Source organism: Zonotrichia leucophrys, chromosome 3 (assembly GCF_028769735.1).
Source record: "Zonotrichia leucophrys gambelii isolate GWCS_2022_RI chromosome 3, RI_Zleu_2.0, whole genome shotgun sequence".
NCBI classification, from domain to species: domain Eukaryota; kingdom Metazoa; phylum Chordata; class Aves; order Passeriformes; family Passerellidae; genus Zonotrichia; species Zonotrichia leucophrys.
In genome coordinates, this window is record NC_088172.1 from 103,022,366 (window position 1) to 103,034,564 (window position 12,199).

General features: G+C 41.5%; 1 protein-coding gene across 4 annotated transcripts in view; it reads right to left on the reverse strand.

The window, feature by feature from the left end:
- Positions 1-12,199, reverse strand: part of FANCL (FA complementation group L) — a 31,210-nt gene that overhangs the window by 12,161 nt on the left and 6,850 nt on the right. For 2 of the 4 annotated variants that reach the window (XM_064709751.1, XM_064709750.1), the window contains exons 2-6: positions 7,201-7,259; positions 6,168-6,228; positions 5,354-5,410; positions 3,655-3,752; positions 84-180 (exon numbers count right to left, since the gene is read on the reverse strand). In XM_064709751.1, coding sequence (XP_064565821.1) covers positions 84-180; positions 3,655-3,752; positions 5,354-5,410; positions 6,168-6,228; positions 7,201-7,259 — 372 coding nt within the window. Of the gene's footprint in view, positions 1-83; positions 181-3,654; positions 3,753-5,353; positions 5,411-6,167; positions 6,229-7,200; positions 7,260-9,015; positions 9,149-12,199 lie in introns of those variants that run through there. The other 2 variants (XM_064709749.1, XM_064709752.1) reach the window with 2 other exon arrangements.

Consider the following 12,199-nt stretch of genomic DNA (forward strand, 5'->3'; position numbering starts at 1 on the left):
CAACCCTCTAAAATCCTAACGAATTAAGAAAAATCAATATATTGCAAGGAAGCCTCAAGATATCTTGTCCCACATCAATTTACCTTTGCATTTAACTTGAGAGTGATGAGATGCTGCCGACCACAAGAGTCTTCAGCTTTTAACTTGACTGTGCTCAGCCCAGTGTCCACATAGGCCACTCTGGAAGAGAGAAGAAAACTCTGAGAGCCCTGCAGTTTGCAATCCCCTGATTAGTGTGTTACAAATATTAATCAGAAGGAGCCCTATATGCCAAGCATTTCTCTGCTGCAGATTTAGTGCTGTTAATACACCAGGCTGGTGCTTAATGCAGCCATATATCTCAGGGTTATTTACAGAGTGTGGCAGAGCTCACGCTGTGGTCAGCGAGCGCCGGGTTGCATTTTCCATCAGTGGAACCTTTGACACGCACAGCGTGTTCCTGTCAGCCTCTGCTCGTGTACACATTAAACTTCCTGTCAAATCTTTGATCCATTTCTGCACTTTCTTACTCTATCAGACTTTTATGCTCCTGATTTGCTTTTCTCTTCAATGAAGTTCTCTTTTATTATCAATGCTATTATTGTGGGAAATTTGGTGCATATTGGTTCATATTCCAAAATTGATTTTCTGCAGAAAATAGTACCTGAACAGGTACAAAATGAGTTATTTATGATGATTTGCCTTCATTTCGTGACAGTTTTACACTGTATTCATGCACCCTAGCAAGCAGAAAGTACATACTAAATGTGGAAAAGTTTTAAAACTTCTGACTCTTTGTTTAAGATGTCACTGGTTTGTGTCTCCCACCACAATGAAGATGGATAAAATTGTAAAATATATTGTTTTCTACAGGTGGATTTTGCTCAGTAGCTTCAACAATTGCCAAAAAGGTTCAAACCTCCCCATATATTTACCAGTAAACTGGGCATGTGGATATTTTGGCGTTTTTACTATGTCATTCCTGTGTAAAGATAAAAAGCAGTCCAAGGTAATTGCACAACTTATCACCCAGCCTGATGGAAAGGCCTAACAGAGATCAGAGAGAGCAGCTGCTTGCTGGCCTAAGCAACATTTATTTTTTTTTAAACCACTACATACTAGAAAAATCACGTGGTTCTCTCAAGTGAAGCTGGGTTGTAGAGGCCTGTGGAAGAAAAAGCAGATGGACACTAAAGAGTTGCACATCCCTAGGAAGGAAGTGAAAAGAAGAAAATTTTCTACATAAATGAAATAGCCTCAACAGGAGGGAACTGAAAAATACTCATGGAAAAAGCAGTAGTGGTAGTAAGAAGGGAGAGAGAGATTATTTCATGTTTAATGCTGATTAATCCAATATTAAAGAGACCTGCAGATTTCTGGGAGCATTTCTCCACAACAGCTGAAAGAAAAGACAAGTCTTGATAAAAGTGTCATTCAACTGGAGCCAGTTAAACTTGATATACTTGGAAAGAATTAGAGGATTCTTCCTTGAACTGGGGGGAAAAACATCATTACTCCTGCTTTGTTCCAACTTGACCTCAAAAGCGTATCAGAGTTCTATAAAGATGAGAAACCACCTCTGTGCCACCCCTCCATGTGCTGCTTCCTGGGCTGGGGGATTCCTAAAGCAGCAGCTGAGGCCCAGCATGGACACTGCAGTGAAAAATGCAGCAGTGTCCACAGCAAAGCACAACTGCTGCCTGAGCCACAGCAAAGGAAAGCAAAAATTAAAGGGATGCTACCAAGGTGTCTGGGATTTTACCTGTTCTGACAATCCTCTTGTTTGGACCACTTCAATCTTGATTTATAAGAAAAGTATGGATTCTTTTAGTTCAAAGTCACACTTTTTGTATAACCATATAAGGATTTGTGTACATAGGTGATATTTCACTTATACAGACTTTTGTTCCTCTGTAGGCTCTGTCATTTTATCACAGAAAAAAAATTAAAAAAGGAATAAAAGGAATCAGCATAAAGATGTTAAGCCTCAGGTAAATCTCTGAAGTCCAGCATGACACACAAATGACTGAGAGCACAGGAGCAGGCAGGATTCCCTGGAAATGGAGAAGGCAAGAGCACAACATACTTTGTATGAAATAAATGGGAAAGTATCAGGCATAAGAGCTTTGAGATTTGAGACAACATGGACTTAAGAGATACTGGCAACCTTTTTGAATCCCCATGAGGGTTATAAGAGGTTTTTTATAGTTGATAATTTGCCTTCCACTGCCACTGGCTCAACCAGCTTGATTAAGGGGAAGTATTAGAAGAGCCTGTCCTGTAACTTTACTCCTGCAGTAGTATCTCTCTCTCCCCAGTTCAAATCTTTCAATTTTTTTTTCTCAGTTAGATTTGGTTGCAGTCAGCTTCCAGCATGACCCAAAATTTGCTAGGAATGAGTAAATCTGAGGTACACAACAAGCAAGGGTTTTTTCCTAAGAAAAATCCTTAACTAAAGCTCAAGGTGTGAGCAGTGGCTGCTCCTCAGTGGCAGCACCAAACCCAGGCAGCTCTGCTGAGAGATCACTGCAGGATGTTCTGAACTGCCATGCAAATAAAGCATCACCTACAACTCAACTTCAGCCTCAGCTAAGAGGCTTCCTTAGAGAGTCACTTCAGTGCTAAAAGCACTCTGGAATCACAGGTGTGATTGCTAATGGACTCCACATGGCCTGCCCAGGTTGTTCTCCCTCCAAGCCAGAGCAAACCTGATGTGATTCCCAATATGCAGCACAGTCCCTTGATCAGGGACTGATTTCCCCAAACCTTCTTCAAGATTTTGGGGTTTGTTGTTTTGTTTTTTTCATTGGTGTTTTGTTTTTTTATCCATTTTGGGAGAGCAAACACAATTGAAAATATACTTCCCACATGTTTAAGAAATTTTACCTAATATTCTCAGACTCGAGTCTGTGACATTTGAGTATGGCACAATCAGATATTAACAATGGCAACCACTGACAAAAGCTTCAGCTGATTTCTCAAGGGTGTTTTCAATTTTTAAATAAAAGTGGGCCTTGAAATTCCCACTTAGTGTTAATCACATGTTGTTTATCTATATAGAAATCAGGTGGGAAAACTCAAAACTCTTCTTATACCTAAGGCTTCTTTATTTCATTCAGCACAAGATACACCTGTTTAAGTTTTGGGTTGAGAGCTTTTCATATTCTCCCCTCCACCCAATTTTTTTGGGTAGATTTAACTTTCTGTCAAATAAATTATAAATTCCTCTAAGAAGACCCTTGTGCTGAAAGAGCAGGTTCTTTAAAAGTTATTATGCTAATTCTAAAAAAAGTATGAAATGTTTTTATGAAAGCATAAAGGTAAATGATGATCAACCATAATCTACAGGGTTAGTCACAACCAGCTGTACAAAATAGGGAAAAGAGAACTATAAATATTAACATTAAATATGTTTAATATACCAGTAGTTTATAGGTCAAAGAAGAAATTATTTCTTTGTAGTGTCTCACCTTTCAGCTCAGTTATTTGAGGCAGAAAATATGCCTAGAGCTGATACAGGTTTGTTGGGTGTTTTTAATTTAAAAACAAGGCAAAATCAGTTTCTGAATAGGGTAAATGAACAGAACAAGTACATTTGATGTGTTCAGCTCACAAATACAAAAGAGGAACAGATATTCTAAAGATGATGTTTGTTAAGCACTAAAACAATGATACCTATTCCAGCCCAGTATTTCTAGATCTCTGACAAGGCAGGAGTAGTATTCTGGAGGCCTTGAGATGTGCAGGTCTTGTGTGTTCTTTAAAGCAATTTCCTGTTTAAAAGAACATTAAAAACATCATTAAGAGCAATTTCAATATTTTTGCATCTATTTAGCCATGTGATTTTTGCAATTCATTTGGAAATATTAAGCTTATGTAAAATTAACTGTACACTGCATTTGTTTTGTTATAGCCTCCAGCTAAAGCAGACAAAGAAGCTGTTTGGTAAATTACTTCAGATACTGGTAATGAAAACATCTGCAATTTAAAAAAACCCCACAGATGTTGACAACGGAGTCTTCAGATGCAAATATCAAATGTGCCTCTTTTTCAGCTAATAAATCAGAAGTCAAGCATCTTGACTGAAAGAACATTTCAAAGGAAGGTTCTATTAAGCCCACAGCTGTCTCCTGGGCTCCACTGCCACAAAAGACAACACATCCATGATATTCCCCATATTTTTAATATTTATATTATATATATATACACTTTATATGGCAATCAAAAAACAAAATCAGTTTCTCAGTTTTAACATCACAGGATCCCTTGGAGTAAGTTTTGGTGCAGACACTCTTCAAGAATGTAGTAATGTTTCAAAAAGAACTTTTTATCAAAAAGTTAATGTTACTGTGAAAAATAAGCCCTAACCATGTGTATCAGTTGTGTTGTGCTACTTGTTCTTTGGAAGTGCATTTGAGCTAAAATTATGCTTAACAGAACACATACATTTATGACAGTTAGAATAAAATTATTAATAATTTAAAATATAATAAATTTGAATTAAAATATCATTTATAAAACAAGTTTAACAATCATTTCTGCCCAAGTCTCCTACACCGTTGTCAGTGTTTTAATTCTCTGCAGTAATTGAGAATCACTATTTTGTTATTTTGAATTAATTATACTTTCACTGCATTTTCATTTTCTGAGTGCTTGTGTAGGCAAATAGATTGGAATTTTCCAAAACAGACATTCTTATTTAGGCCTATTCCAAGCATAGCAGAGCAGCAGTGTAATGCCAGGAGGAATTTCTGCTGTGGCTTTGAAGAATACTTCCTGTGTTTTATTCCTCAAGTAAAGTAGGTTGGATGAAGTATTCATCAGCAAGAATGCTCACAGAATAGTGTTTTACTAATAGATAAGAATTCCCAGTTACATGTTGATTAAAGGTTTGCTACTCTTCAACCCCAGACCTGAAAAACTTTTAGAAGAAGAATAAACAGCAGCCTCTGAAATATTAGGGGGAAAAAAAAGCTTCTGCATTTATTTGTCAAATTGTTAGTCAGGTGAAAGCACCTTCAGCAATCCGCTGACTTCATAGCCCATTGTATAATTACAGGCCTGCTTTACCATCCAGACAATAACAGGAATTCCAAGAATATCACTGTAAAGAGGATGGCTCTACACTGAGATCCCTTGCTGGGTTTTAAATTTTTTATAGCACTCCAACTTCCAAAGAATAAAGTCACTTAAATCCTAAAGGATATTCACACAGCTATTACATGAACAGCATATACACAAAATCACCTCTTTGTAATAAATAAATAAATAAAAAATTCTATACATCTATGGGACAGTAATCTATAAAACACGGAGAGTGAAACCCAAAGCTCTAAGAGCATCCCATGTCCCACACACATATTCTGCCACTCACCAAAACAGTTTTCAGCTCCACCATAAAGCTGACAAGGTCTGGGCAGCTGTGCAGCCTCTGGAGGAAAGAGAGGATTAGTTCATTTTCTGCAACTTCTGGTGCTTCAGCCCAACTGTTTTTCTGCTATTGTCAAACCAAACATTAAAAAAGACCAAGTGCATTCCACATGTTTAAATTTTCCAATTACAGAAGAGAAATTCCAGGAAACTTTACTGAGAATGAAACATCCCCTGGCAGCACTCATTTATGGATTTATTGAGATACAGCGTCTCAAGCAGCACCTGTGGCAAAGGCTCCTCCTTGGAAACAAAGTATTCTTGGGACTCCAAACACGCTGCATCCTCACTCCAAAGCTTCCTTTGGATACTGGGATGCAATTTAGATCCCAAGAATGAACTGAGTCTATTAATAATTAACGTGAATTCTCTCCTTTGCATTGTGAACAACTTGTAAAAAAGTAAATACACTTTTAAAAAAGACAAAATCTGTTCTAATTGAGAGACTAAAGAAAAATTCCAGTAAAATGTCATAAGTAATTTATTTAAAATTGTTATAGCCTGATCAATAAAAATATTTACTAAATTCCATCAGTTTCTCATTATATTTACTTGTAAATCTTCAGGCATTTAAAAATGAATCATGGCTCTAGGGTGAAAGGAAGGTTCTTCAACCCTTTTAGAATAGGTGTGCGAGCACAAGATATCACAGAATCATTACGAACAAATAATAATGAAACAAAAACAAACAAAAAATTAAACAAATGTTTAATAATAATAATAATAACATTTAAATAAGTGGTTTTAAACTTGTATACCTGCTTCAAAATGTGCCGGTAGCCGTGCAGGATCCTCCTCAGCCGCCAGCTGCACTCTATCCTGGACAAACACAGTTTGTGCACATTTCAAACTCACACTACATCATCTTTCAAAGGCAGAAAGCCTTCTACACACAACAGCTTTTCTTGGAGAAAAACAAAGGAAGGAAACAATGCTTCAAAACTGTGTTCAAAGTTACTCAAAACTTCCAAATGTCACCATGCCAAAGCCCATTAAAAATTAAGCACCAACCTGCAAAAGGCTGCTCTGTGCTGAAAACAACAACATCATTCTTGCAAGCGAGTGTAACTTCATAAAATACACTAATATTTAAAAGTGATAACCTGCAAATGTCAAAGTTACCTGCAATGCAGTTTTAATTACCCAGCCTAGAATGCAATAAACCATGGAATGCCACATCTGCTCCCAGTTTGGGGCTGGCCTAGGCAGAGCTGTGGAATACAAAGTTAAAGCTCATCCATGTACATGGATTTGCCTCTTTCACCCACTTCCCACAGACTGCTGGGATAAACACAGAAATGAGAACAGGGCTTCTAAAGAACGTTGGGTCATACCAATTAATAGAAACAGCAAACAGAAAATGAAGTTAAAAAGCTCTGTTAACCATCATTGCTTAAATTGCTTACATAAGTGCTTAAATTTACAACTTTGCACTGAATTAGCTGTTTCCCAAATGGTGACATAGAAATGATCTATAAATACAAATTATATAAAAAAATATATTTTTTCCCAAGTACATTGCTTCATATATGTAAATACAACCAATTAATTACAACATGTTTCAAAGTTAATTAACAACTAAATATTTTGATATAGGCAATGCTTATTGTCAGCATTTATTAACACTGATGTTGTGCAATTTTTCAGCAAGGTTAAGCTGAAACCAGTGAGAATTAATTAATAACACTGATATTGGAAAAAAAATAACTCATTTTCATATCCATTATTGCTTTTATCGAAATTAACTTTGTTACATCACACTTTGAAATTGCTACCATAGAAATCTCTTACCTGGCATTTTTCAACTGCAAATCCACTGGCAGCAGTACCCTGATGTGGAAGTTTCTACCCTTGAAAAGAAGTATTTAGTTAATAGGAAGGTCAGAAAAGAAAAATATTAGACACTCGTGGGAATGATTCCCCATCAGATCAGCTACTAAGAAGGAAAATTTGTCTTTTCTGTCTTTCAGGAATATTATTCAGAATCTCTTTCCTTAGGGATAAAAAGCAGTATGAGTGACAGGCACAAATAATGTTGATTTTAATTCTGAAGCTGAAGTACTCTTGACCTTTAATTCACAATATTCAGTAAAAACTCTTCAGTACATCACATTTCATAAAGCAAACATAACACCTTTCAAGAGAAAAATAAACCTTATCCAAATCTGGACAAGACAAAAACATATAATTAAATCCAAAACATGCTACTGTACATGAAAGTTTGTCTCCAACTCCAGTAAGACAAAACAGATGCTTATCATAAAAGCAACTACACTCAAAAGAACCTTGGGCACTGATCCACAGCACATTTCAGCAGAGTTTTACAACCTGTAAACAAAAGCAGCCCCAAGTACATAAATTTAATTTTTTTCTTGTTAGTGCAATCCACATGAGGCAGCTTCTAAATATCCCCTGCTTGTATTTTCAGTCCTTACTGAGGTTCTCCTTCTACTTTCTTAACAAAACTGAAATAAAGTCGGTGAAGCCTCAAAGCAAAGGGGGCAGATAACTTATCTCAAAACTTTTATTCCAGATCCTACCCCAGCTCAGGACACCTTGAAGTTGGGAGTACGGGGTCCCCAGCACAAGCAAGGCATGGGTATGCTGGAGTTAATCCAGGGAGGAGCTCCGAGGGTGACCAAGAGCTCAAAGCATCTCTCATGCCAGGAGAGCCTGAGGGAGCTTGGACTATTTAGCCTGGAGAAAAGAGGGATCATGGATGACTACAGAAGGTACAGCCAGATCTGAGTGACACACACTGACAGGTGACAGAAATACAGGAAATATCACCTATACACCATGAAAAAAACACCCTTAAAAAGCTAAGGGGGGATCGGAAACTGGAAGAAGCCGTCTAAGAGGTTGCACACTCTTGGTCGGAGATATTCTCAACGCGGCTGCAAATGGTCTGAAGCAACCACTTAAGGCAGAGGACCTCCAGACGCTTCTTTCAATCTCAATGTCAATTACATTTTTGACAATGCAAGAGGACACAGCCCATGTCTTTTGCCATCTACTTCGAGGAGTAAAGCCCCACGCTTTTTCTAAATTAAAATGCACCCGTTCAGAGCTCTGTGTATGTGGTATTTTAAGGAGCCACAGCTGCACAGTGCCAGTGCAGGCTCCTCACGCTGCCTCAGGCGCTGTTCTGCCCCTGCACCGCGCTTTCCACAGCCCGAAGGACAATGCAGTCCCTTCAGCTGAAGCCTCAAAAGTAAACGAAAGGAAAACACCCACCATCAGTCATTTATGTCAATTTTTACAACAGGCCATGAACGCGGGCACATTCAGCCTTGCCCCAAAACCACTTTTGTCAGCACAACTAACCCAGCCCAGAAGGCAGCAGGAAGCCATTCCCGGGGCAAACCCGCGGGACGGCGGCGGCAAATGGCATTCCCCAATTGAAACTGCCGGTGGCTCAGCCAGGAACCCCGGCAGGGCTGAACCCCTCAGAGCCGGCAGGGCGGGAAACGGTTCCCCCTCAGAGCCAGGCGCGGCACGGCGGGAAGCGGTCTCCCTCCCAAGACCCAGCAGAGCGGGAAGCACCCTCCCTCCCTCCACCTCGGAGTAAGGTCCGCCGGCCGAGCGGCGCCCGGGCCGCGGTACCTGGGCCGTGACAAAGCCCTCGTAGGCGGTGCCGTGGCGGTCCTGCGGCAGCAGCAGCGGGCATTGCCGGAGCAGAGCCCGCGGCCCCGCCATGTTCCCGCCCGGCGCCGCCGCCGTTCGAACGCGAGGCCCCGCCCCTGTCCGCGGGCGGCGCACGCGCCTGAGGGGAAGGGAGGGCGTGAAGGGCGGGCGCGCACCTGAGGACAGGCGCGTGCCGCTGAGGGGAGGAGCGCACCTGAGAGGGCAGTACACCTGAGAGGAGGGTTGTGCAGGTGAGGGGAGTACACCTGAGTTGGGGGGAACACACCTGAGGGGGCAATTATGTCACTGAGGAGAGGAGCACAGCTGAGAGGAGGATTGTGTGGCTGAGAGGAGTACACCTGAGGAAGGAGAAACTCACCTGAGGGGGAAATACACCTGAGGTGAGGGTGGTGTCGCTGAGGGGAGTATACCTGAGGGAGGGAACACACTTGAGGGGACAAGCGTGTCACTGAGGAGAGGAGGATTGTGTCGCTGAGAGGAGCACAGCTGAGGAGGGGGGAGAGTACCTGAGGGGTGAGGTGCCACTGAGGGGAGCGCACCTGAGGGGGAGCACACCTGAGGTGAGGGTTGTGCCGCTGATGGGAGTACCACACCTGAGGGGACAAGCGTGTCACTAAGGGGAGGAGCGCACCTGAGAGTTGTGTCACTGAAGGGAGCACAGCTGAGGAGGGGGGAGCTCACTTGAGGGGAGGAGCGCACCTGAGAGTAGGATTGTGTCACTGAGGGGAGCACAGCTGAGGAGGGGACAGCGTACCTGAGGGGTGAGGTGCGTGTCACTGAGGGGAGCGCCCCTGAGGGGGGAGCACACCTGAGGGAAAAGCACACCTGAGGTGAGGGTTGTGTGGCTGAGGGGAGTACACCTGAGGGGACAAGCGTGTGACTGAGGGGAGGAGCACACCTGAGGTGAGGGTTGTGCCGCTGAGGGGAATACACCTGAGGAGGGGGAAGCTCATCTGAGGGGAGGAGCGCACCTGCGAGGAGGGTTGTGCCGCTGAGAGGAGCACACCTGAGGGAAGGAACGCACTCGAGGGGTGAGGTTCGTGCCACTGAAGGGAGCGCACCTGTGGAGAAGCAAACACCTGAGGGGAGAATCGCACTGCGCTGAGGGATGAGCACCCTCAGGGGAGGCACGCACGTCCCGAGGACGGGAAACCCTGAGGGAGAGCCCCCCGCGGCTTCCAGAGTCTCCAGGAGCAGCCCTGTTTTCTCCCACGGCAAGGACGGGCTCCTGCTACTTTGAGGAACATCTTTTCCAGAGTGCTGACGGAGCACGGCTGCCCTAGAGCAGAGCCGGGAGTTCCTCGCTATTTAGCACATCCTGAAGGGACTGGATTAAGTAAGGACTAGCTGTTAAGTAAGGATTAATATTATGTAAGGGTCATAGTAAGGGTCATTAATATTAAGTAAGGGTCAGCTGACTGGGTCATGGAGATTTTTGTGCCTCCCAGGACAAGGGATTACTCAAGTTTTGCATTCTTTTCTAGTGGTCAACATTTCCTACCATAACACTTTTAGGGTCATAATAGCTCTTTTGCCCTCATACAGGTGCTGGGATAAAAACCTTCCTCTCCTTTCTGGGTGGGTTGCTGCGAGGACCTGGCAGCCACAGTATGTGGGGAAGCCTGAGGAGAGAAACTTAAAACTTTGGGGTTTTTTGCATGTGTTTTGGAAGGCATTGAAACTTCGCACATCACTGAGGCTGAGCATCATGCAAGAGTCAATTTCCACACAAATAGGCATGTTTAAGAAAGAAAACACAGATTTTTGCCTAATTAGATCATGGTAAGATTTTCAGGAATATGTGCTACTAAATATATATTCTCACCAGTGTTTAACTTTTTTTATACCTTGGAAGTGTCACTGGTGATTTCCACACTTCCAGCAAACTATCAGTATATCCAAGAAATATTCGGATCTGTGTAACAATGTTGCTTTATTCACCCTTTTCTGCTCCAGAAAACCTCGGACAAGATCGTTACCAAGGCAAGAAACACTTTCTAAACATATGCACTATCAGGTTTAAATACCACGGTGTTCAGCCCTTGTGTAGTTTGCTCCCCCTGAAGCTGTTCCTGTGCATTTCACTACCCAGCATGGCTCACCACGAGCAGTTAATCCAGTGTTTCATAGCAATTTGTATCCCTCGTGTTATCTATTAATTTAATTTTGACCAAAACATTTCTGCTCTTGAGCTGTTTGCTCTCAGTATGCATGGCACTAGAAATTACCTTATTTAATTGTGAAGTAGCTCTGTACTTTACCAGGTCCACTGATCATTTCTTAATTGCATCAAGTGCAAAACTGAAGGCAGGGGGTTTTTTCTTCTTTTTTTGGCCATGCTTATCTGAATCTCTGGCATTAAAAAAATGTCAAGTCCCTTTAGCCAAGTGCATTTATAGAGTAATGCATCTAAATAAAAATACCGTAAGATCAGAAGCATAAAATATTCTACTACTGGAGTCCAGAAAACATTAATCATTATCTTACACTGCATATGCTGCACACTTTGAAACTTTGTAAAAAAAATGCAATTACTTGAAGCATCATGTTACTTTCAGCTGGCATGCAGACCAGCATTTTTAAAGCAGCAAAATTGAAAAACAAGATCAGTGAGAAGTTGGACAGCTCTGCTCCTCAAGGGAAAGGAGCACTGATCTGATCTTTCAGCCACAGGCCACATAGACCAATTTAATTACAATTATTGTTTGCCCGAAGAATCATAATGGAGTATGTTATTAATTACTTGTCCATTCAAATATCATATTCAGCCAGTTAAGCCATCAATAAAATCATGGCTCCAGTGGCAAAACAAGCAGTGTACGGAGCAAACATTTGAAAGCACCAATTTCTGAGCTAAATTTTGTTAGTTAAGTCATCCCACAAACAGCCAGAAAGAAAGTGCATTCATCAGTCAGAATGCACATGGAACCACATTGAAATAATGGGGATTTTTTAAGAGCTGGGTTTTTTTATTTATTTAAGGATGTTATGAAAGGCAGGAAAATAACAGTGCATTGTTCTCCAGCATTAGTGTCTCCAACAAAAAACAATCCATTTAAACCCATGCAAAATGGCTAATACTGTTATTGCTGTCCCTTTTCATAACTCAGTGTCATTTTATTCATCTCGCCCCTAAGAAATG